The following is a 25,858-nucleotide window of genomic DNA, read 5'->3' on the forward strand; positions in this document are numbered from 1 at the left end:
TGGCTGCAACACAACCCCAAAGCATGATTGATCCACCCCCATGCTTAATTTCTTAATGTTTGTTGAGACATTCTTTTTCTGAAATCCTGTGCCCTTTTTTCACCACACATAACTTTGATCATTGTGGCCAAAGAGTTCTTTTTTAACATCATCGGTCCACTGGACTTTTATCCAAAATGCATCAGGCTTGTTTAGATTTTTTTCGCATGCTTTGGACACTAAATTTAATGTTGAGGATGCAGGAGAGGTTTTCTTCTAATGACTCATCCAAGAATGCTATATTTGTGCAGGTGTCTCTGAACAGTAGAACAATGTACCACAACTCCAGAGTCTGCTAAATCTTTTTGAAGGTCTTTTGCAGTCAAGTGGGGTTTCTGATTTGCCTCTCTAGCATCTTGCAAGCAGCTCTCACTGAAAATTTGCTTGGTCTTCCAGACCTTATCTTGACCTCCACTGTTCCTGTTAACATTTCTTAATTACATTTTCAACTGAGGAAAGGGCAACCTGAAAACGCTTTGCTATCTTCTTATAACATTCTCTTGCTTTGTCGGCCTCCACCATTGTCATTTTCAGAAAGCTAACTGCTTAAAAGAACCTATGGCTGCTGTTTTCTGGCACAAGGTTAGAGGAGGCTAGGGTTTTATAAAGCTGGGACATTTACATCATAACCATAACCCTAACAAGTTAATTAGGGTCTGAAACCTTGGTCAAAGTTATCTAAGCACACAAATCTCTAAAGGTACCGTCACACTAGACGATATCGCTAGCGATCCGTGACGTTGCAGCGTCCTGGCTAGCGATATCGTCCAGTGTGACAGGCAGCAGCGATCAGGCCCCTGCTGTGCTGTCGCTGGTCGGGGAAGAAAGTCCAGAACTTTGTTTCGTCGCTGGACTCCCCGCAGACATCGCTGAATCGGCGTGTGTGACACCGATTCAGCGATGTCTTCGCTGGTAACCAGGGTAAACATCGGGTTACTAAGCGCAGGGCCGCGCTTAGTAACCCGATGTTTACCCTGGTTACCATCGTTAAAGTAAAAAAAACAACCACTACATACTTACCTACCGCTGTCTGTCCTCGGCGCTCTGCTTCTCTGCTCTGGCTGTGAGCACAGCGGCCGGAAAGCAGAGCGGTGACGTCACCGCTCTGCTTTCCGGCTGCCCGGCGCTCACAGCCAGAGCAGAGAAGCACAGCGCCGGGGACAGACAGCGGTAGGTAAGTATGTAGTGGTTGTTTTTTTTACTTTAACGATGGTAACCAGGGTAAACATCGGGTTACTAAGCGCGGCCCTGCGCTTAGTAACCCGATGTTTACCCTGATTACCGGGGACCTCGGGATCGTTGGTCGCTGGAGAGCTGTCTGTGTGACAGCTCTCCAGCGACCAAACAGCGATGCTGCAGTGATCCGGATCGTTGTCGGTATCGCTGCAGCGTCGCTTAGTGTGACAGTACCTTAAGGGTGCACGATTGGCCCATTTTCCTTACTGTAATTTTTAAAATGTAAAAAAAATGACCATATATTTTTTGGCCTAAAATACTAAGGAAATGTGTCAGCTTTAACTTTAGTCCTTTTAGAGATAATTTCAACTTCAGCTTGCTTAACTGATCGCAATAACAGTAATATTGACGAGGGGTGCCCAAACTTGTACAAGCCACTGCACCTTGGATTTCACATACAACGCATGCTTGTTTTCACTTGGATGAGACAGGCCATAGCCTTGAAGATCACTGCAGGTATCATTTAGGTGAAGTGAGACAGTGAATGAAAAGTGAAGCATTTGTAGAAGCCTTTAGCCTTTACCAAACATTTGAAAAATTAAAGTGCCATCCGCAAATATTTGTGCCAAGCATGCAGCGGTCCCACTGGATTGTCCACAGCATTAAAAAAGCACAACTATCAAAGTTTTTATCCTCCTATTATACGGCAGTCATCATATTATATGGCTATGTGTACTTACAATTGCTCATTTTTCCCTTCTACCCAGTTAATTCTTCTGTTTTCCATTAGGTCTATGACATCACATGACTAAAAACTGACTAGCTGATTCCTTCTAAGCTCGATGAAGAAAAGGAAGATAATTTTCTCAGCACAAGTCATGAGTCACTGCAAAAGTCTATGGCACTGGGGAGGAATGGAGTAGTTGGGTCAGAAGTTGAAGAGGGGAATGAGTCATGCAGGGACAAGAGACTTCCCGTTTCTACATAGAGCAGAGAAAAGAGAATTAACTGAGTAGAAAGGCAAAATGAGCAACTGTATTTGCACAGTGCTATATAATATGATGACTGCAATATATTAAGAGGATACAAACTTTGATGGGAGTACTTCTTTAAGTTCAATAATGGAATAACGCATTGGCCCAGAAGAGACACGTTGCTGATATTTTATTACATTACTCGTGTAGATTGCCCATCAATTCGCAAATGTTGAAAACTGCAATTCTAACAGCTAATGGCCAAGAGAGTATTGTGATTACTTTTAATGTGGAGCGTCAGTATCTATCCATTTGTGGGCACCAAAATCCAAAGACTGTCCATGCAGATTCCCTCTTATGAATTAGAGACTTATCAACCTATTGGTTAAATTAAGGCTCCTTTCACATATCAGTTTTTTGCCGTCAGTCACAATCCGTTGGCTCGACGGATCTGTCGCGGATTGTGAAAAACTGATGTGACGGATTTGTTTTTTGACGGATCCGACTAGCGGATCTGGCTAAATAATTGGAGCATGCTCAGTTAAGAAAACGGAATCCGCCAACGGATTCCATCATTTGACAGATCCGGCGCCCATAGGCTTCCATTCGAGCAAATAATGGACGGCGATGGATCTGTCGCTGTCCGTTTTTTCAACAGACACAAAAAACATTACTTTGTCTGTTGTCTCCGACCACCAGACAAACAATTTTGGACGGATCTGGCGAACATCAAATGAAACGTGAGGCCATCCGTCGCAATCCATCGCTAATACAAGTCTATGAGAAAAAAACGGATCCGGCGGCATCAGTCGCTGGATTCATTCTTTTCAAAATTCAACGGATTGTGACTGATGGCAAAAAACTGATGTGTGAAAGGGACCTAAGTGTGTGTTCTAATTTTATCTGGTGTTCTAATTTTATCTGTTTTTGGCTCATGTGCCCAATATTCTTTGTGCTTTTTCTTTTTACTATTTGCTATAAGGTCAGGGCTATAAAGTGGCTTTGGTCCTCCAACTCAAAAATTTGTCAGATTTTTCTGTGACTTGCTGTCATTAAACAATGTTAGACTTGCCATTTGGCCGTAAAATAAAATTGCTGCCTGATCACAGACAAGTCACAATCTGCTTACACTATGGTCTGTGTTCACAAAGTAATTTGCAGTTTGTTACCGAAAACCAAGCTGGTTTGGATTTTTGGCAACAGTCTCATTTAGTTTGTGGTATGTCATGTGCTGCAATATGACCACACTGACAATCATTCACGATACTGTGATCTTCATGTTGTGTGACCAAAACCACTGCGCAGCCTCAGCTAAGAAGCATCGTTTGAGCCTGCGGCTAAATATGAACTCTTAGTACACTTTATGGTAAGCGTATTGGCAACAAAAACGTCTTATAAGTCAGGATTGTCCAAATTTGAGGACCCACGTTAATGACTTGTTTTTGTAAACATTTGCCCTGTGTAATAGTCTATTTTTCATTTTTAATATACATATAGGTCATTTTAGTTATCATTTTTAATTGGAAATTCAGTCAGTACGATAGAATAGATGTTCAACCTGCTAGTTCACAACAATGCACTAAAAGAGTTTTCCACTTTCAGGAAAGTGAAGCCCAAAACACTGTAAAATAACAAACAGAGGTATTCACCATACCTGGATCTACGTCCCGAATAGGACACGGTGTTGGGGCTGTAGTGATGACATCATTGCTGTAGCGGTTACTTTACCGCTGTAGCCCTCACTTCACAGCTGCAGCCAATCACTGAGCTCAGCGGCAGAGCCGAGATAGTTGCTGAGCTCAGTGATGTGTTTCAGCGGTGATGCATGCTGTCGATGTGACATCACAGATGTAGCAAAACGCAGAGACTCGAGCAGCTTCGCGGAGCCAGCTCTGGCAAGTACCTGCTGTATTTGTTATTTTAGAACATTTTGGGGTACACTTTCTTCAAAGTGGGAAACTCCCTTAAAAGAAATTTCACCCCCAAACTATTTACATGCGCATGTAGCTCTTTCAAAGACAAGTCCAGCAATTACATGGCCGGTCTATCCCTCCATTACTGAGAAATCAGCGTTTGAATCGATATGCAAGTGGTAATGGTAGCTCTAAAGGCTCTGTCACTTTCGCGCTATTCCCCACCCAGCACCACCCCCTATTACTTGACTGACAACTCCTTTGCCTTAAGTCACACAGCATAGAGGCTTTCACTCAATCAGGAGGAGTCGGAGCTGGACAGGGAATAGAGCTGGAGTGATAGAGGCCTCAGATCTACAAATAGTTATTAAGCCTCATTTGCATGTCATTTCAAAGCCTGATTTCTCAGTAACAGAGGAACACACTGGTCATGTAAAGGTATTTCTGGACTTGTCTTTGGAAGATCTATATGCACATATAAATAGTTTGGGGTGTGGAAGTCTTCTGACAGATGTTCCCTTTAAGCTCAGATAATGTATTATCTTCAAAGGTTAGTTCTAGATAACTATATATTTTTTTTATACTGCCCTCTGGTGGACTACCTGTATGTTATAGTATATATTATATTGATATTCTATGACCGGTCTACTTTTTATAGATCATATTAACCCTTATATCAAACGTGGTCGTAATCCACACAGATTTATAATAATGTCGCCAATAAACAGTGCGTTCTTTATATCATTTGACTGTTTGCTTTTATTGTTCCTTCATATTCCTTTATTTTTCCATGCATTTTTCTACATTCTATGAATTCATTTATTTCAAATGTCCTTCACCAACCTTCACTCCCTATGTCTATGTTCCTACACAGCATCTTGCCATTGTATTCACACCCTCTCAGAATTCTCCTAACCTCCATCACCTTGGTCCATTGTCCCATTCTGTTTTCGGTCTGGCAGGTGGTCAGCTTAGCCTCCTTTCTCCAGCTTCAAGAACAGCTGGAGCTGCTGGTTAAAAGGGTCACTCTGCTTGAGTACATAATGTGGCCAGGTAACAATAGCCATGTACTGCTCCTTGCTGATGGAGTGCTTGCAAACATTCCCTGCTCACCCTTTGTATCCATGGGCTGGAAATGCAGCTGGTCGAAATACATCTTGTAATAATTGGGGCAATAAATAATATAAATTGTTTCAATATTTCTATGCAATTCATGTACTTTCTAGATTGTGACTTTTGATCTACAATTAGAGAAGACTGTTAGTAGAGACGTGTTGTTCTACCAACTATTGATAAGCGAACGGATAAGGTGTTATCTGAGCGCGCTCGGGTGCTAACCAAGTGACTTCGGCGTGCTCGAGAAATATGTTTGAGTCCCCGCACCTGCATGTCTCTGTTCGACAGCCACAACACATGCCGAGATTGTCTAACAAATGGGAAATCCTTGCATGTGTTATGGCTGTAGAACAACTGCGAGACATGCAGCCGCGGGGACTCGAACATATTTCTCGAGCTCACGGAAGACACTTGGTTAGCACCCGAGCGCGCTCAGATAACACCTTTTCTGAGCATGTTCGCTCATCATTACTACTCACGTATTCAATTATTCTCCCTGGTTTGGCACAAAAGGTGTATAGCTGACATTACAGCCCTTGTGATATAATTAGGTAGATCAATAAGTGTGCATGTTGACTGTGTAGTCTTGGTGCATGTGCTGTAACTATGCACGAGGCATGTGTGTAACGACAACTGCACGCTTCTGACCCCGACTTGTTTTGGAACTGATTTTCAACTATTCTCACAGATGAACTAGTACAATTTGTAGCACTGTCTGCAATTATGGAGAAATAATTTGTATGTATTTCATTAGCCCATAATTACAAGTGGATCACGTTTCTATTTTGTAGAGGGTAACTGTCAGCAGGTCCTTTGCGGCGTTGGATTGCCTTTTTATTCAGCACATTCTTTTTCGAGAAGAGCAAATTTGTTGCACAGATGCCACAGGCCACTACAGATCTTTACAGGAATAGGTCCATATAGAAATGCCTACCCAAACTTAGGAAGACCATGGCGGGAATGTAACAGATTTTCAATCCTGAGCAGATGTTTCATTACATGTATCTGTAGTGAGTAGTGGTCACTTTCCCATAAAATGAGAGGATGGGGTTCCCCTGGGATGCCAGTTTTTGCTTTTTAATCAAGCATGATGCTCTGCACAAAAGGCTTAATGCCCAAGACTGTATTATGGCTCTGTCCATAGGGCTATAATATTTTTTTGTTAGATTCATGCAGAATGGTATGTTTTATTGAGTATTGTAATAATGGTAGGTTTAAACGAGCATAAAAAAATCGTTCCGAATTTCAACCATAAAAATCTTTTTTTTTCTCACTTGTTATCCGTGTGCAGTCCATATGCTGTCCTATATTGTGGCTTCGTATAGCATCCGATTTTTTTTTTTACGGGATCTTTTTCAGGCGCAGATTGAGTTAGTGAAAAGAATCGCTTACAAACACTATCCCATTAAATAAGATTGGTCATAGTGATGTCCACTGTTTTCATGGACAGCACTTAGACCGATAATACAGCCATGTGAACAATTCCTGAGACTTCTCTCTTATATGCATTGCTTCTTTCATTAGAAGGAACCATACAGTGGTACGAAAGGGTCCATTGTAAAGATGTTCACTCATCTCTGCCATATTCAGGAGACCTAAAGCTTATTAGATATAAAAAGAGGTATACTGGACATAGTATACTGTACATTACTGTAAAAAAGTTTTAGGCAGGTGTGGAAAAAATGCTGCAAAGTAACAATGCTTTCAAAAATATAATTGTCAATTTATTTTTATCAATTAACAAAATACATAGAGAAACTTAAAGCAGATCAATATTTGGTGTGATCACACTTAGCCTTCAAAACAGCATCAATTCTTCTAGGTACCCTAACCTGCATAAAATTAGAGATTTTAAAGAGTTATAGTCAGGCGCATGGCTAACCAGTTGTACCAAACAGGTGATTATGATCATTTTCATGTGAGTTGAAACAAGAAGACAGCTGTGTAACAGGCTTAAAATTGGACGAGGAACAGCCGACATCTACTAGAAGGGTGAGTTTGTGGAAGACCGTGTCAAAGGTCATACACTCAGGCACACTGAGAACTACAACAAACACAAGGTAGTTATAAGGCATCAGCAAGATCATTCCCAGGCAAAGATTTCAAAGCAAAGACTGGAGTTCCAAAATGTACTATTCAAGCATTTTTGAAGAAACACTAAAAAAAGGGGGCAACTTTGAGGACTGTAGACGCTGTGGTCAGCCAAGGAAACAGTGCAGAAGATGAAAGACACACCATGCTTCAAAATCGTAAGATGTTCAGCAGTGCCATCAATTCAGAACTAGCAGCAATCAGTAGGAGCCAGTTAAACCCATCTACTGTTCAGAGAAGTATGTCCAAAAGTGGTCATGGAAGAATTGTGGCCAAAACCCCATACCTTCGACATGGAAACAAGACCAAGTAACTCCGTTATGCAAGAAAACATAAGATCTGTGGGGCTAAAAAAGTGTCAGCAGGAGCTCTGGACTGATTAATCAAATTTGGAGTAATTGGCTGTAACAGCAGCAAGTTGTTCTCCGGATGACTGGGGAGAGGTACAATAACGAGTTTCTGGAGGCAACAGTGAAGCAAGGGGGAGGTTCCTTGCAAGTGACTTCATTTCAGCAAATAGAGTTTAATATTTGGTCGGGGTTCATGGTGTCCCCACTGCTGAGAAATACCGACAGATACTTATCCATCATGGTATACCGTCAGGGAGGCATCTAGTTAGCTCCAAATTTATTGTGCAGCAGGGCAACAATCCTGAACATGCAGCCGGTGTCATTAAGAACTGTTTTCAGCATAAATAATGAGAAGTCCTGGAAGTGATGACATTGCTGCAACAGAGCCCTAATCTCAACATCAAGTCTGTCTGGGATAACATGAAAGCGACAGAAGGACTTTCTCAAGCCTACAACCACAGAAGATCTGTGGTTAGCTCTCCAATATGTTTGAAACAACCTTCCTGCCGAGTTTCAAAAACTATGTGCAAGTGTACATAGAAGAATTGATGTTGTTTTGAAGTTAAAGAATGTTCACACCTAATATTGATTTCATTTACAATTCTCTTTTGTTCGTTCAGTTTGCATCTTGTTAATTGATTAAAAATACTATTAGCACTTTCATTTTTTAAAGTACCGTATTCTTACTTTGCAGCATTTTTCCACACCTGCCTAAGACTTTTGCACAGTGCTGTATGTACAACTTGTAAAGCTGAACGATGGTGGGTAAGGGACCCGGCGTTTAAGCAGCTTCCGATTATCTATTAGATGCCATGAAAGAGAGCTAAATAATTTAATTGGTTGCAAATGCTTGAATACGAGATGATTTCAATGTTGGAAAGCAGTTGGCCCATTTACTGCTATTGCACAGGGACCTTCTGCTGTCTGCGTGGGACCTGCTGACAGACTCCGTTTATGTGTACCCTGGAGAAAATAAAATAGGACTGCATTCATGTAGAAGGAGATTGCTTCTATATATTTAATCACTGGATTCTGCTTCCTTTGAAAAAACATTGCAGCCTGATATCTCTGGGCGCACAATACACAGTGTGTAACAATATTTCTTTTATTTTGTGCACAGTGTTCTAAAGATTTCAAACAGTTTCTATATTGTTCACAGCACAGACTGTATCTTTTAAAGAAACGTTTCGTTTTCCCGACATAATCATAGGGACAGGAGAATTTAAATAAATAAATAACTCCTGTAGTATGGCAATATGTAAGTTATCTGCAATGCATTAGTAGATTTTGCATGTCGCTACACTCCTGTTGTTTACTTTTATATATTTGCAGAACAAGCATATGCTAAATCTAAAAGTTCCCTTCTCCCAGCTTTCTAGCCATGTCTGTGTTTTTTGGGTTGTGAATAGTTGTTATGGACCAATTGATCGACCTCTGCAACTTGATTGATAGAGAGCGGGGTAAGAGACCACATAAGTCAAGATCTGATTTAACCCCTTAACCCCCAAAGGTGGTTTGCACGATAATGACCCGGCCAAATTTTACAATTCTGACCACTGTCCCTTTATGAGGCTATAACTCTGGAACGATTCAACGGATCCTGATGATTTTGACATTGTTTTCTCGTGACATATTGTACTTCATAATAGTGGTAACATTTCTTTGATATTACCTGCGTTTATTTGTGAAAAAAATGGAAATTAGGTGAAAATTTAACATTTTGCAATTTTCCAACTTTGAATTTTTATGTCCTTAACCCCTTTCTGCCAATGGACGTACTATTCCGTCCATGTGGGGTGGGCCCTACTTCCCAAGGACGGAATAGTACGTCCAGCGCGATCGGCCGCGCTCATGGGGGGAGCGCGGACGATCGCGGCCGGGTGTCAGCTGCCTATCGCCTGCAGCGCTATAAGTCAGATCGGTGATCTGACAGAGTGCTGTGCAAACTGTGAGATCACCGATCTGTGATGTCCCCCCCTGGGACAAAGTAAAAAAAAAAATTTCCACACGTGTTAAAAAAAACAAAAAAAAAACTAAATAATGAAAAAAAAAATATATATTATTCCCATAAATTCATTTCTTTATCTAAATAAAAAAAAACAATAAAAGTACACATATTTAGTATCGCCGCGTCCGTAACGACCCCACTTATAAAACTATATCACTAGTTAACCCCTTCAGTAAACACCGTAAGAAAAAAAAAAAAAAAAAACGAGGCAAAAAACAACGCTTTTTTATCATACCGCCGAACAAAAAGTGGAATAACACGCGATCAAAAAGACAGATATAAATAACCATGGTACCGCTGAAAGCATAATCTTGTCCCGCAAAAAACGAGCTGCCATACAGCATCATCAGCAAAAAAATAAAAAAGTTATAGTCCTCAGAATAAAGCGATGCAAAAATAATTATTTTTTCTATAAAATAGTTTTTATCGTATAAAAGCGCCAAAACATAAAAAATGATATAAATGAGGTATCGCTGTAATCGTACTGACCTGAAGAAAAAAACTGCTTTATTCATTTTACCAAACGCGGAACGGTATAAACACCTCCCCCAAAAGAAATTCATGAATAGCTGGTTTTTGGTCATTCTGCCTCACAAAAATCGGAATAAAAAGCGATCAAAAAATGTCACGTGCCCGAAAATGTTACCAATAAAAACGTCAACTCGTCCCGCAAAAAACAAGACCTCACATGACTCTGTGGACCAAAATATGGAAAAATTATAGCTCTCAAAATGTGGTAACGCAAAAAATATTTTTTGCAATAAAAAGCATCTTTCAGTGTGTGACGGCTGCCAATCATAAAAATCCGCTAAAAAACCCGCTATAAAAGTAACTCAAACCCCCCTTCATCACCCCCTTAGTTAGGGAAAATTTAAAAAATTTTAAAAATGTATTTATTTCCATTCTCCCATTAGGGTTAGGGCTAGGGTTAGGGCTAGGGTTAGGGCTAGGGTTGGGGCTAGGGTTAAGGCTACAGTTAGGGTTGGGGCTAAAGTTAGGGTTAGGGTTGGGGCTAAAGTTAGGGTTAGGGTTTGGATTACATTTACGGTTGGCAATAGGGTTGGGATTAGGATTAGGGGTGTGTCTGGGTTAGAGGTGTGGTTAGGGTTACCATTGGGATTAGGGTTAGGGGTGTGTTTGGATTAGGGTTTCAGTTATAATTGGCGGGTTTCCACGGTTTAGGCACATCAGGGGCTCTCCAAACGCGACATGGCGTCCGATCGCAATTCCAGCCAATTCTGCGTTGAAAAACTAAAACAGTGCTCCTTCCCTTCCGAGCTCTCCCGTGTGCCCAAACAGGGGTTTACCCCAACATATGGGGTATCAGCGTACTCAGGACAAATTGGACAACAACTTTTTGGTCAAATTTCTCCTGTTACCCTTGGGAAAATAAAACAAATTGGAGCGGAAGTAAATTTTTTGTGAAATAAAGTTAAATGTTAATTTTATGAAAACATTCCAAAAATTCCTGTGAAACACCTGAAGGGTTAATAAACTTATTGAATGTGGTTTTGAGCACCTTGAAGGGTGCAGTTTTTAGAATGGCTAAAAAATCATTTTTGTGGTAAAAAAAATTTTGTTTTATTTTTACGGCTCTGCAGTATAAACTTCTGTGAAGCCCTTGACAGAAAATACCCAAGTGTGACACCATTCTAAAAACTGCACCACTCAAGGTGCTCAAAACCACATTCAAGAAGTTTATTAACCCTCCAGGTATTTCACAGGAATTTTTGGAATGTTTAAAAAAAATGAACATTTATCTTTTTTTCACAAAAAAATTAATTCAGCTCCAATTTGTTTTAATTTACCATGCTAACAGGAGAAATTGGACCCCAAACGTTGTTGTACAATTTGTTCTGAGTATGCTGATACCCTATATGTGGGGGTAAACCACTGTTTGGGCGCATGGCAGAGTTCGGAAGGGAAGGAGCGCCGTTTGACTTTTCAATGCAAAATTGACTGGAATTGAGATAGGACGCCATGTCGCGTTTGGAGAGCCCCTGATGTGTCTAAACATTTAAACTCCCCACAAGTGACACCAATTTGGAAAGTAGACCCCCTAAGGAACTTATCTAGATGTGTGGTGAGCACTTTAACCCACCAAGTGCTTCACAGAAGTTTATAATGTAGAGCCGTAAAAATAAAAATCATATTTTTTCACAAACATGATCTTTTTGCCCCCAAATTTTTTATTTTTCCAAGGGTAACAGAAGAAATTGGACCCCAAAGGTTGTTGTGCAATTTGTCCTGAGCGCGCTGATACCCCATATGTGGGGGTAAACCACTGTTTGGGTGCATGGCAGAGCTCGGAAGGGAAGGAGCGCTATTTGACTTTTCAATGCAAAATTGACTGGAATTGAGATAGAACACCATGTTGCGTTTGGAGAGCCCCTGATGTGCCTAAACATTGAAACTCCCCACAAGTGACACCATTTTGGAAAGTAGACCCCCTAGGGAACTTATCTAGATGTATTGTGAGAACTTTGAACCCTCAAGTGTTGCACTACAGTTTATAACGCAGAGCCATGAAAATAGAAATAATTTTTTAGCCCCCAGTTTTGAATTTTCCCAAGGGTAACAGGAGAAATTGGACCCCAAAAGTTGTTGAGCAATTTGTCCTGAGTACGCCGATACCCGATATGTGGGGGGAACCACCGTTTGGGCGCATGGCAGAGCTCAGAAGGGAAGGAGCGCCGTTTGGAATGCAGACTTAGATGGAATGGTCTGCAGGCGTCACATTGCGTTTGCAGAGCCCCTAATGTACCTAAACAGTAGAAACCCCCCACAAGTGACCCCCCACAAGTGAACTTTGAACCCCCAAGTGTTTCACTACAGCTTATAACGCAGAGCTGTGAAAATAAAAAATAATATTTTTCCCACAAAAATGATTTTTTAGCCCCCCAAATTTTTATTTTCCCAAGGGTAAAACCAGAGAAATTGGACCCTAAAAGTTGTTGTCCAATTTGTCCTGAGTACGGTGATACCCCATTCTTTGGAGTAAACCCCTGTTTTGGCGCATGGGAGAGCTCGTAAGGGAAGGAGCACTGTTTAACTTTTTCAACGCAGAATTGGCTGGAATTGAGATCGGACGCCATGTCGCGTTTGGGGAGCCCCTGATGTGCGTAAACAATGGAAACCCTCCAATTCTAACTGAAACCCTAACCCAAATACACCCCTAACCCTAACCATAACCCTAACCACACCCCTAACCTGAACATACCCCTAATCCCAACCCTAACCACACCCCTAACTCCAACACACCCCTAACCCTAATCCCAACCATAACCCTAACCACACCCCTAACCCTGACACACCCCTAACCCTAATCCCAACCGTAAATGTAATCCCAACCCTAACCCAAACATTATAGCGCCGACCCTAACTCTAACCCCAACCCTAACTGTAGCTCCAACCCTAACTCTAACCCCAACCCTAACCCTAACTTTAGCCCCAACCCCATCCCTAACTGTAGCCCTAACCCTAACTTTAGCTCCAAACCTAACTTTAGCCCCAACCCTAACGGGAAAATGGAAATACATTTTTTAGATTTATTATTTTTCCCTAACTAAGGGGGTGATGAAGGGGAGTTTGAGTTACTTTTATAGCGTGTTTTTTTAGTGGATTTTTATGATTGGCAGCTGTCACACACTAAGGCTATGTGCACACGTTCAGGATTTCTTGCAGAAAAGTCCTGAGAATTCCGGACATTTTCTGCAAGAAATCCGCAAGAAAATGCATGCGTTTTTGCTGCGATTTTGCAGCGGTTTTGACGCGTTGCCGCGGTTTTTTCCGGACACTTCCCAATGCATTTTGGAGTGGGAAATCCGCAAAAAAAACGGAAAATTATAGAACATGCTGCGTTTTTTGCCGCGATGCGTTTTTTTCGCGGAAAAAAACGCATCATGTGCACAAAACATGCGGAATGCATTCTAAATGATGGGATGCTTATTGTATGCGTTTTTTTGCGGTTTTATAGCGTTTTTATCGGGAAAAACTGCAAAAAAACACAACGTGTGAACACAGCCTAAAAGACGCTTTTTATTGCAAAAAAATCGTTTTTGCGTCTCCACATTTTGAGAGCTATAATTTTTCCACATTTTGGTCCACAGAGTCATGTGAGGTCTTGTTTTTTGCGGGACGAGTTGACATTTTTATTGGTACCATTTTTGGGCACGTGACTTTTTTTAAACGCTTTTTATTGCGATTTTTGTGAGGCAGAATGACTCGGGTCATTTTTGTGAGGCAGTTTTATTCCTCGGGTCAGTACAATTACAGCAATAACTCATTTATATCTTTTTTTTATGTTTTGGCGCTTTTATACGATAAAAACTATTTTAGATAAAAAAATAATTATTTTTGCATCACTTTATTCTGAGGACTATAACTTTTTTAATTTTTCGCTGATGATGCTGTGTGGCGGCTCGTTTTTTGCAGGACAAGATGATGTTTTCAGCGGTACCATGGTTATTTATATCTGTCTTTTTGATTGCGTGTTATTCCACTTTTTGTTCAGTGATATGATAATAAAGCATTTTTTGCCTCTTTTTTTTTACGGCGTTCACTGAAGGGGTTAACTAATGGGACAGTTTTATAGATCGGGTCGTTACGGACACGGTGATACTAAATATGTGTACTTTTATTGTTTTAAAAAAAATTTAGATAAAGAAATGCATTTATTGGAACAATATTTTTTTTTTTTCATTATTTCGGATTTTTTTTTTACACATTGCAAAGCACTGTGTCAGATCAGCGATCTGACAGGCAGTGCTCCAGGCTTGCCGGCGCTTGCTCTGAGCGGGCGCTTGCAAGCCACCTCCCTGCAGGACCCGGAAGGAGCCCCGCGGGCATTTTGGATCCGGGGCCTGCAGGGAGGAGACGCTCGGAACAAAGCAATCACATCGCGTTGTTTCGAGGGTCTCAGGGAAGCACGCAGGGAGCCCCCTCCCTGCGCGATGCTTCCCTATGCCGCTGGAACGCTGCGATCATGTTCGATCGCAGTGTTCCGGGGGTTAGTGTGACGGGAGCAGTCCGTGACTGCTCCTGGCACATAGTGCCGGATGTCAGCTGTAATAATCAGCTGACACCCGGTGGCGATCGGCCACGCTCCCCCCTGTGAGCGCGGCTGATCACCCATGACGTACTATCCCGTCCCTGGGAATTAAGTCCCAGGTCACCTCGACGAGATAGTACGTCATATGGGATTAAGGGGTTAAGAGTGGCCCAATGTTTGTTCAATATACACACGTGGTGACAGAAAAACCCACAATGGTCACACAACCATCTTGAATCTGACAAACGTAATAATCTATGAAAATGAACAAATGGAAGTCAGACATTGCTTTTCAACCAAAAAATAAAACTCATAAAATAGGCCTAGACTGAAATGATGGTATCCCTGAAAATATTGTGACAAAAGGGACACATTAAATCAAGGTGTGTCCACTAACTAGCATCACAAGTGTCTACAATCTTGGAATCAGTGAGTGGGCCTCAGTGGCGTAGGAAGGGGGATGCGGGGGGGTGGGTGGCAGGCCGCCCCGAGCGGCACAATGCGGGGGGCGGGCATCTAGCCCTGCTGGCACAAGCATCTTTTCAGTCAGGGCAGAGCCAGGCAGTGCAGGCACATAGGGGTTAAGAACGCAGCCAGCGTGACATTGTTTGTGGGCGGAGAGAGCACGTTCTCCTGCTCTGCTCTCCCACCCGCCCCTCGCTGGCTGCTGAACTTATCAGGACAGGCAGATTCCGGAGGAGCTCCTTGCCGCCCTGAGTGAGTGCGATGTATCGCTGTATTCTGACAGTCTGGGTGACCTGGGGCGGCCACAGCTGATATACTGTATATTATATACTTCAGCAGCCGCCCAGGCCACCAGCACCTGTCCTGTATATGTATATACTGTATCTGTACAGCCTGTATGACAGTATATATAATATATATACAGGACAGGTGCTGGGGGCCTGGGCTGGGTGGCTGTTGAAATATATACACTGCACAGTACCACTGCCCTGTATATATACACTGCACAGTACCACTGCCCTGTATATATACACTGCACAGTACCACTGCCCTGTATATATACACTGCACAGTACCACTGCCCTGTATATATACACTGCACAGTACCACTGCCCTGTATATATACACTGCACAGTACCACTGCCCTGTGTATATACACTGCACAGTACCACTCCTCCTGTATATATACACTGCACTGTACCACTGCCCTGTATATACACACTGCACTGTACCACTGCCCTGTATATACACACTGCACTGTACCACTGCCCTGTATATACACACTGCACTGTACCACTGCCCTGTATATACACACTGCACTGTACCACTGCCCTGTATATATACACTGCACTGTACCACTGCCCTGTATATATACACTGCACTGTACCACTGCCCTGTATATATACACTGCACTGTACCACTGCCCTGTATATATACACTGCACTGTACCACTGCCCTGTATATATACACTGCACTGAACCACTGCCCTGTATATATACACTGCACTGAACCACTGCCCTGTATATATACACTGCACAGTACCACTGCCCTGTATATATACACTGCACAGTACCATCACTCCCCTGTATATATACACTGCACAGTACCACTCCTCCTATCCTGTATATATACACTGTAGAATTTGCAATAGCTATCACTCATGTTAGAAGTGAAATCTGGCATTGTACTATACCTAGATTTCTCTGCCATATCTGGGCATCATGAATCGTGGTATGTGTTAAAGGGGGGACCCACTGAGACTCTTTTGCCCGGGGCCCTTAAAAACTTGGAGCCAGCCCTGGGGGTGGGTCACCGGGCCGCGGCCAGCGCTGCAGCTGTTTAACGCTATTGACGTGCGGGCCCGCGCCCGCACGTCAATAGTTAACAGCCGCCAGCCAATCTGAGGCTGGCAGCTGACGTCAGTCCCAGTGTGCATGTCGCCGGCATCTGACATCATTGTCAGTCGCCGGCGAGTGCACGTTTCAGCTGCGTGGAGAGAGCAGGAGCGCGGTCAGGTAAGCAGAACTTGTTTTTTTTTTGCAGTCCCGATCATGTGATGGTAACATTCACCGGCGAAGCAATTGAAGTTCTACATCTGAGGGCTTATTCCTGCTGGGGGGGGGGCTGGGTGCCAAGCTCGGGAACAGCCCCGGGCGGCAAAAGCTCTAGCTACGCCTCTGGTGGGCCTGTATATAGGGCTACAGACCCTCACTGTGCTGTTTGATGACATGGTGTATATCACATTCGGCATGGACCAGAGGAGGTGAAATAAAGAGTTGTATCAGGAGCTTAGAAAGAAAATTATAGACAAGCATGTTAAAGGAAATCTGTCACTTACTTTTTCGTATATAAGCTGCATCTACCGCCATCAGAGGCTTATCTACAGCATTCTGTAATGCTGTAGATAAGCACCCGATGTAACCTGAAATATAAGAAAAACAAGTTAGATTATACTCACCTGGGGTGGTCTGGTCAGATGGGCATCACGGTCCGGTGCCTCCCATCTTCATGCGATGACGTTCTCTTCCTGCTTCCTGTTGCAGCTTCTGCACTGGCGTACTTTATCTGCCTTTGTTGTTGTTCTGTTGAAGGCAGAGCAAAGTACTGCAGTGCGCAGGCACTGGGCTTCTCGGACCTTTCTCGACACCTGCGCACTGCAGTACTTTGCTCTACCCTTAACAGAACAACAACAAATTCAGAGCAACGGATAAACAGAGGACCAGGCAAGTCCAGAATGCTGTAGATAAGCCCCTGATGGCAGTGGCCGCAGCTTATGTACGAAAAAGTAGGTGACAGATAACCTTTAAAAGTTATAAGACCATCTTCAAGCAGCTTGATGTTCCTGTGACTACACATATTTTTCAGAAATTTAAGAGCCATGGGACTGTAGCCAACCTTTCTAGACGTGTCCGCAGGAGTAAAATTGATGACAAATCAAAGAGATGGATAACGTGAATGGTAACAAAAGAGCCCAGAAAAACTTCTAAACAGATTAAAGGTGAGCTTCAAGCTCAAGAAACATCACTGTCAGATTGCATCATCTGTCATTGTATGAGCCAAAGTGGACTTCATTGGAGACGACCAAGGAGGACACCATTGTTGAAAAAAAATCATAAAAAAGCAAGGCTGGAATTTGCCAAACTACATGTTGACCAGCCACAAAGCTTCTGGGAGAATGTCCTATGGACAGATGAGACAAAAATGAAACGTGAGCTAGGTTCACATTGTGTTAGGGCGATCCGTTTAATGGATCGGTTACTTAGCGGCACTAACGCAATATAACGGATCCATTAACATGCCCATAGACTTACATTATCGTAACGCATCCTAACGCATGTCAAAATTGGCATGCGTTAGCCATGATGCATCACTTTGCGACGCACCCTCGAACGCGGTTTACCGTGTTTTCGGGTATGTTGGGTCTAACGCAGCGCAGCACGGACATGTTCGCTGTGCATAGACCTCTATTGCTAACGCATGCGTTAGCACAATTGTAGCAAAAAAGCGATTTTGGGCATCAGCGTTAGCGCATCTGTTTAACAGAACCGTTAAATGGATGGCACTAACACGATGTGAACCTAGCCTTATTGGCACATCAGCTCTATGTTCACAGATGAAAAATGAAGCATATCAAAAAAATAACACTGTCCCTACTGTGAAACATGGAGGAGGCTCTGTTATGTTCTGGGGCTGCTTTGCTGCATCTGGCACAGGGTGGCTAGAATCTTTGCAGGGTACAATGAAATCTCAAGACTTTCAAGGGATTCTAGAGAGAAATGTGCTGCCCAGTGTCAGAAAGCTTGGTCTCAGTCGCAGGTCATGGGTCTTGCAACAGGATAATGACCCAAAACACACAGCTAAAAACATCCAAGAATGGTTAAGAGGAAAACATTGGACTATTCTGAAATGGCCTTCTATGAGCCCTGACCTAAATCCTGTTGAGCATCTTTGGAAAGAGCTGAAACATGCCACTTGGAAAAGGAAACCTTCAAACACGAGGCAACTGGAGCAGTTTGCTCTTGAGGTGTGGGCCAAAATACCTGTCGAGAGGTGCAGACGTCTCATTGACAGTTACAGGAATCATTTGTTTGCACTGATTGTTTCAAAACGTTGTGCAACAAAATATTAAGCTAAGGGTACCATCATTTCTGTCCAGGCCTATTTCATGAGTTTTATTTTTTAAAAATTCTGTGGAAACATGGTTGAAAAGCAATGTCTGACTTTCATTTGTTCTTTTTCATAGATCTTTTATTTATTATTACTTTTGCCAGATTCAAGTTATTTCTGTTACCATTGTGGGTTTTTCTATCATTAAATGAGGGGTACCAACAATTTTTACCACGTGTGTATCTCTAATTTCCTTTGCTCTGTCAAAAGAGCCAATAATTCTTAGGATGGAGTCAGCCTCGTCTTTTTTTTTTTAGGTCTTAACCCCTTCATGACCCAGCCTATTTTGACCTTAAAGACCTTGCCGTTTTTTGCAATTCTGACCAGTGTCCCTTTATGAGGTAATAACTCAGGAACGCTTCAACGGATCCTAGCGGTTCTGAGACTGTTTTTTCGTGACATATTGGGCTTCATGTTAGTGGTAAATTTAGGTCAATAAATTCTGCGTTTATTTGTGATAAAAACGGAAATTTGGCGAAAATTTTGAAAATTTCGCAATTTTCACATTTTTAATTTTTATTCTGTTAAACCAGAGAGTTATGTGACACAAAATAGTTAATAAATAACATTTCCCACATGTATACTTTACATCAGCACAATTTTGGAAACAAAATTTTTTTTTGTTAGGAAGTTATAAGGGTTAAAATTTGACCAGCGATTTGTCATTTTTACAACGAAATTTACAAAACCATTTTTTTAGGGACCACCTCACATTTGAAGTCAGTTTGAGGGGTCTATATGGCTTAAAATACCCAAAAGTGACACCATTCTAAAAACTGCACCCCTCAAGGTACTCAAAACCACATTCAAGAAGTTTATTAACCCTTCAGGTGCTTCACAGCAGCAGAAGCAACATGGAAGGAAAAAATGAACATTTAACTTTTTAGTCACAAAAATTATATTTAGCAACAATTTTTTTATTTTCCCAATGGTAAAAGGAGAAACTGAACCACAAAAGTTGTTGTCCAATTTGTCCTGAGTACGCTGATACCTCATATGTGGGGGTAAACCACTGTTTGGGCGCACGGCAGGGCTTGGAAGGGAAGGAGCGCCATTTGACTTTTTGAATCAAAAATTGGCTCCACTCTTTAGCGGACACCATGTCACGTTTGGAGAGCACCCGTGTGCCTAAAAATTGGAGCTCCCCCACAAGTGACCCCATTTTGGAAACTAGACGCCCCAAGGAACTTATCTAGATGCATAGTGAGCACTTTGAACCCCCAGGTGCTTCACAAATTGATCCGTAAAAATGAAAAAGTACTTTTTTTCACAAAAAAATTCTTTCAGCCTCAATTTTTTCATTTTCACATGGGCAACAGGATAAAATGGATCCTAAAATGTGTTGGGCAATTTCTCCTGAGTACACCAATACCTCACATGTGGGGGTAAACCACTGTTTGGGCACATGGTAAGGCTCGGAAGGGAAGGAGCGCCATTTGACTTTTTGAATGAAAAATTATTTCCATCGTTAGCGGACACCATGTCGCGTTTGGATAGCTCCTGTGTGCCTAAACATTGGTGCTCTCCCACAAGTGACCCCATTTTGGAAACTAGACCCCCCAAGGAACTTATTTAGATGCCTAGTGAGCACTTTAAACCCTCAGGTGCTTCACAAATTGATCTGTAAAAATGAAAAAGTACTTTTTTTTTCACAAAAAAATTCTTTTCGCCTCAATTTTTTCATTTTCACATGGGCAGTAGGATAAAATGGATCATAAAATTTGTTGGGCAATTTCTCCCGAGTACGCCGATACCTCATATGTGGGGGTAAACCACTGTTTGGGCACTCGGCAGGGCTCGGAAGGGAAGGCACGCCATTTGACTTTTTGAATGGAAAATTAGCTCCAATTGTTAGCGGACACCATGTCGCGTTTGGAGAGCCCCTGTGTGCCTAAACATTGGAGCTCCCCCACAAGTGACCCCATTTTGGAAACTAGACCCCCCAAGGAACTTATCTAGATGCATATTGAGCACTTTAAACCCCCAGGTGCTTCACAGAAGTTTATAACGCAGAGCCATGAAAATAAAAAATAATTTTTCTTTCCTCAAAAATGATTTTTTAGCCTGGAATTTCCTATTTTGCCAAGGATAATAGGAGAAATTGGACCCCAAATATTGTTGTCCAGTTTGTCCTGAGTACGCTGATACCCCATATGTGGGGGTAAACCACTGTTTGGGCGCACGGCAGGGCTCGGAAGGGATGGCACGCCATTTGGCTTTTTAAATGGAAAATTAGCTCCAATCATTAGCGGACACCATGTCACGTTTGGAGAGCCCCTGTGTGCCTAAACATTGGAGATCCCCCAGAAATGACCCCATTTTGGAAACTAGACCCCCAAAGGAACTAATCTAGATGTGTGGTGAGGACTTTGAACCCCCAAGTGCTTCACAGAAGTTTATAACGCCGAGCCATGAAAAAAAAAAAAAAAATTATTTTCTCAAAAATGATCTTTTAGCCTGCAATTTTTTGTTTTCCCAAGGGTAACAGGAGAAATTTGACCCCAAAAGTTTTTGTCCAGTTTCTCCTGAGTATGCTGATACCCCATATGTGGGGGTAAATCACTGTTTGGGCACATGCCGGGGCTCGGAAGTGAAGTAGTGACGTTTTGAAATGCAGACTTTGATGGAATGCTCTGTGGGCGTCACGTTGCGTTTGCAGAGCCCCTGATGTGGCTTAACAGTAAAAACCCCCCACAAGTGACCCCATTTTGGAAACTAGACCCCCAAAGGAACTTATCTAGATGTGTGGTGAGCACTTTGAACCCCCAAGTGCTTCATAGAAGTTTATAATGCAGAGCCGTGAAAATAATAAATACGTTTTCTTTCCTCAAAAATGATTATTTAGCCCAGAATTTTTTATTTTCCCAAGGGATACAGGAGAAATTGGACCCCATAAGTTGTTGTCCTGTTTCTCCTGAGTACGCTGATACCCCATGTGTGGGGGTAAACCACTTTTTGGGCACACGTCGGGGCTCAGAAAGGAAGTAGTGACTTTTGAAATGCAGACTTTGATGGAATGGTCTGCGGGCATCACGTTGCGTTTGCAGAGCCCCTGGTGTGCCTAAACAGTAGAAACCCCCCACAAGTGACCCCATTTTAGAAACTAGACCCCCCAAGGAACTTATCTAGATATGTGGTGAGCACTTTGAACCCCCAAGTGCTTCACAGACGTTTACAACGCAGAGCCGTGAAAATAAAAAATCATTTTTCTTTCCTCAAAAATGATGTTTTAGCAAGCATTTTTTTAGATTCACAAGGGTAACAGGAGAAATTGGACCCCAGTAATTGTTGCGCAGTTTATCCTGAGTACACTGATACCCCATATGTGGGGGTAAACCACTGTTTGGGCACACGTCAGGGCTCGGAAGTGAGGGAGCACCATTTGACTTTTTGAATACGAGATTGGCTGGAATCAATGGTGGCGCCATGTTGCGTTTGGAGACCCCTGATGTGTCTAAACAGTGGTAACCCCTCAATTCTACCTCCAACACTAACCCCAACACACCCCTAACCCTAATCCCAACTGTAGCCATAACCCTAATCACAACCCTAACCACAACCCTAATTCCAACCCTAACCCTAAGGCTATGTGCCCACGTTGCGGATTCGTGTGAGATATTTCTGCACCATTTTTGAAAAATCCGCGGGTAAAAGGCACTGCGTTTTACCTGCGGATTTTCCGCGGATTTCCAGTGTTTTTTGTGCGGATTTCACCTGCGGATTCCTATTGAGGAACAGGTGTAAAACGCCGCGGAATCCGCACAAAGAATTGACATGCTGCGGAAAATACAACGCAGCGTTTCCGCGCGGTATTTTCTGCACCATGGGCACAGCGGATTTGGTTTTTCATATGTTTACATGGTACTGTAAACCTGATGGAATACTGCTGCGAATCCGCAGCGGCCAATCCGCAGCCAAATCCGCACCGTGTGCACATAGCCTAATTCTAAAGGTATGTGCACACTGCGGAAAACGCTGCAGATCCGCAGCAGTTTCCCATGAGTTTACAGTTCAATGTAGACCTATGGGAAACAAAAATTGCTGTACACATGCTGCGGAAAAACTGCACGGAAACGCAGCGGTTTACATTCCGCAGCATGTCACTTCTTTGTGCGGATTCCGCAGCGGTTTTACAACTGCTCAAATAGAAAATCGCAATTGTAAAACCGCAGTGAAATGCGCAGAAAAAAACACGGTAAATCCGCCATAAATCCGCAGCGGTTTAGCACTGCGGATTTATCAAATCCGCAGCGGAAAAATCCGCAGAGGACCAGAATACGTGTGCACATACCGAAACACTAACCCTACCCCTAACCCTAGCCCTAACCCTAGCCCTAACCCTAACCCTATTCTAACATTAGTGGAAAAAAAAAATTTCTTAATTTTTTTATTGTCCCTACCTATGGGGGTGACAAAGGGGGGGGGGTCATTTATTATTTTTTTTATTTTGATCACTGAGATAGATTATATCTCAGTGATCAAAATGCACTTTGGAACGAATCTGCCGGCCGGCAGATTCGGCGGGCGCACTGCGCATGCGCCCGCCATTTTGGAAGATGGCGGCGCCCAGGGAGAAGACGGACGGGACCCCGGCAGGATCGGTAAGTATGATGGGGTGGGGGGATCGGAGCACGGGGGGGGGAATCAGAGTGCGGCAGGCGTGGAACGGAGCACGGGGGGCGTGGAACGGAGCACGGGGGGGCTGGAACGGAGCACGGGGGGGGTGGAACGGAGCACGGGGGGTGGATCGGAATGCAGGGGGGGTGATTGGAGCACGGGGGGGTGATTGGAGCACGGGGGGAGCGGACAAGAGCACGGGGGGGAGCGGAGCACTGGATGGAAGGGAGCCGGAGGAGGGGGTGAAGCCACCCCCCCTGGGCTAAACTACCACTCCCCCTGTCCCTGCAGATCGGGTGAAATGGGAGTTAACCCTTTCACCGGATCTGCAGGGACGCGATCTTTCCATGACGCCACATAGGCGTCATGGGTCGGATTGGCACCAACTTTCATGACGCCTACGTGGCGTCATGGGTCGGGAAGGGGTTAATATCTCTGACATGCAATTGCCATCTTGAAGGCCTCATTCAGAGCATTTGTTGGATAACTTTTTTCTTGAAACCTAGGGCGCAGATAACGAGTCTGATAAAGAAACTTAGAAAATGATGAGCAGTTCATTCTGACACAAAAGTACTGCCCTTTTGGTATCCCGCTTTTTAGGGCAGCGGAGTGATGGCTGTCCCATCTTAATAGGTCATTCATACTGTTAGGTTTATGGAATATTTCTGTCAATAGATGCCCTGTCTCATCTGTTCTTTTTTAAATGTCTAGAAAATTAATCGCATCTTGATTAATTTCAAAAGTGAGTCTTAAGCCAAAGGTGTTGTCGTTAAGTTCTCTAACAAAGCTACTGAACGACTCTACATCACCTGACCATAGGTTGAGAATGTCGTCTATGTAGCACCCCCAGAAAAGTATCCACCAAGACGCGACTCCCTCACCAAAAAATGATGGTGTCCTCTTACCAGCCCAGGAGCAAATTTAGATATGTAGGGGCTAATGGGTTACTCATTGCAGTGCCCTTGAGCAGGTGGTAGAACTTGCCATCAAAGGTGAAATAGTTCTGTCTAAGGGACTATCTTTTGGTTGAAAAGTTCAAGGGGGCCGAATACTTTTGCAAGGCACTGTATGTGGTCTCTTACCCTCCTCTCCATCAATCATCTATCGTAGAGGCAGACGAATTCAAGATTATTTGGTCCATACCAACTATTCATTGTGCAAAAAAATACCAACATGGCTAGAAAATAGAGAAAAAACAACTTTTAGATGTGGCAGATGCAAGTTCTGCAAATATATCAAAGTAACTAACACATTTAGGAGTGAAGCGACAAAGAAAATCTACCAATGCAGACAATTTCCAAACTGGCATACTACAGGAGTTATTTATTTAAATGCTCCTGTCCCTATAACAATGTCGGAAAAACAAAATTAGAGTTCAGGAGGAGGGTGGGGGATTTCAACGGTGATCTTTTGAAGAAAGTAGAATCCATGTATTAAATACATATAATGCATTAGTCACCAGTAACTTTGAAAAGGTATACATTTTCATACAATTTTCAATAAAGTACAACATTTACACAATAATAAGTAACAGTGTTGACTACTAGTGCTGAAAATGAAATACTAACATTATCTGGCGATTACATTTTTATGCCGCTGTCTGTGGTTAAATGTAGATGCCCAATAATTGCACCCAGTAGTTGTAGATATATTGATATAGAAAGTACTTACCTGCTGAAGAGTTTGCATTAATCTGGAATGTTTACTTGTGTTCCTTATGTATTCAGCATTAATTCGCTCTTTTGGAGGCATAAGATTAGTTGGTAAACTATGAAGCGCAAGGAATAATAATAAGGTTTTGGCATATCCTATTTTGAGTTTGTCTCTCATACATTATCACATTTTATTTCCCTCCATTTAGAAACAGACCCAGGGTCTGGTACAGAACCATCGCCAACCAGCGCCAGTGGATTCTACAGGGGAAGGCGTAATGGTCCGCCGTTTCACAAAAATCTACTACAATCACAAAACGATGAGGAAGAAGATGAGAACTATTGAATATTTCGTTTTGCCACCGACAACCTTACTAGGCTTTTATATCCACTGTGGCTCATATTTGTACACTGTTTTCTTACTCTTAAAGAGAGTCCAAGGGTTTGTGGTTTTCTGGAGACATGTTCAAGGTCCGGATTTAAAGATATTACTGCACGAATTCACATGACATATTCATGTTTGTGGTTCTTTCATACAGTATATATGCTCCGGCACGACAGCTATAAAAGTCTCGGCTCGTGTCCGTTCCTTGCATATGGGTTTGAAACCTTTTCAAGTTGTGAGCTACAACAAACAAAAAAGGATTCCAGTTTTGTTGCTTTTGCATAATACATTTTGTGTGAATATAATGGGAAAGAATGGAAGAGCGTGGGAATGGTACTTAAATTATTACCTTCAATA

General features: G+C 42.7%; 1 protein-coding gene across 1 annotated transcript in view; it reads left to right on the plus strand.

The window, feature by feature from the left end:
• EMID1 (EMI domain containing 1) overlaps nt 1–25,604 on the plus strand; it is a 247,384-nt gene extending 221,780 nt beyond the window's left edge. Inside the window, exon 15 of the mRNA XM_069759923.1 lies at nt 25,326–25,604. Within this exon, the coding sequence (XP_069616024.1) occupies nt 25,326–25,462 (137 nt within the window). The 3' untranslated portion in view covers nt 25,463–25,604. The remainder of the gene's footprint in view (nt 1–25,325) is intronic.
• Nucleotides 25,605–25,858: the final 254 nt, after the last annotated feature.

This window comes from Ranitomeya imitator, chromosome 1 (assembly GCF_032444005.1).
Source record: "Ranitomeya imitator isolate aRanImi1 chromosome 1, aRanImi1.pri, whole genome shotgun sequence".
Taxonomy (NCBI): Eukaryota; Metazoa; Chordata; class Amphibia; order Anura; family Dendrobatidae; genus Ranitomeya; species Ranitomeya imitator.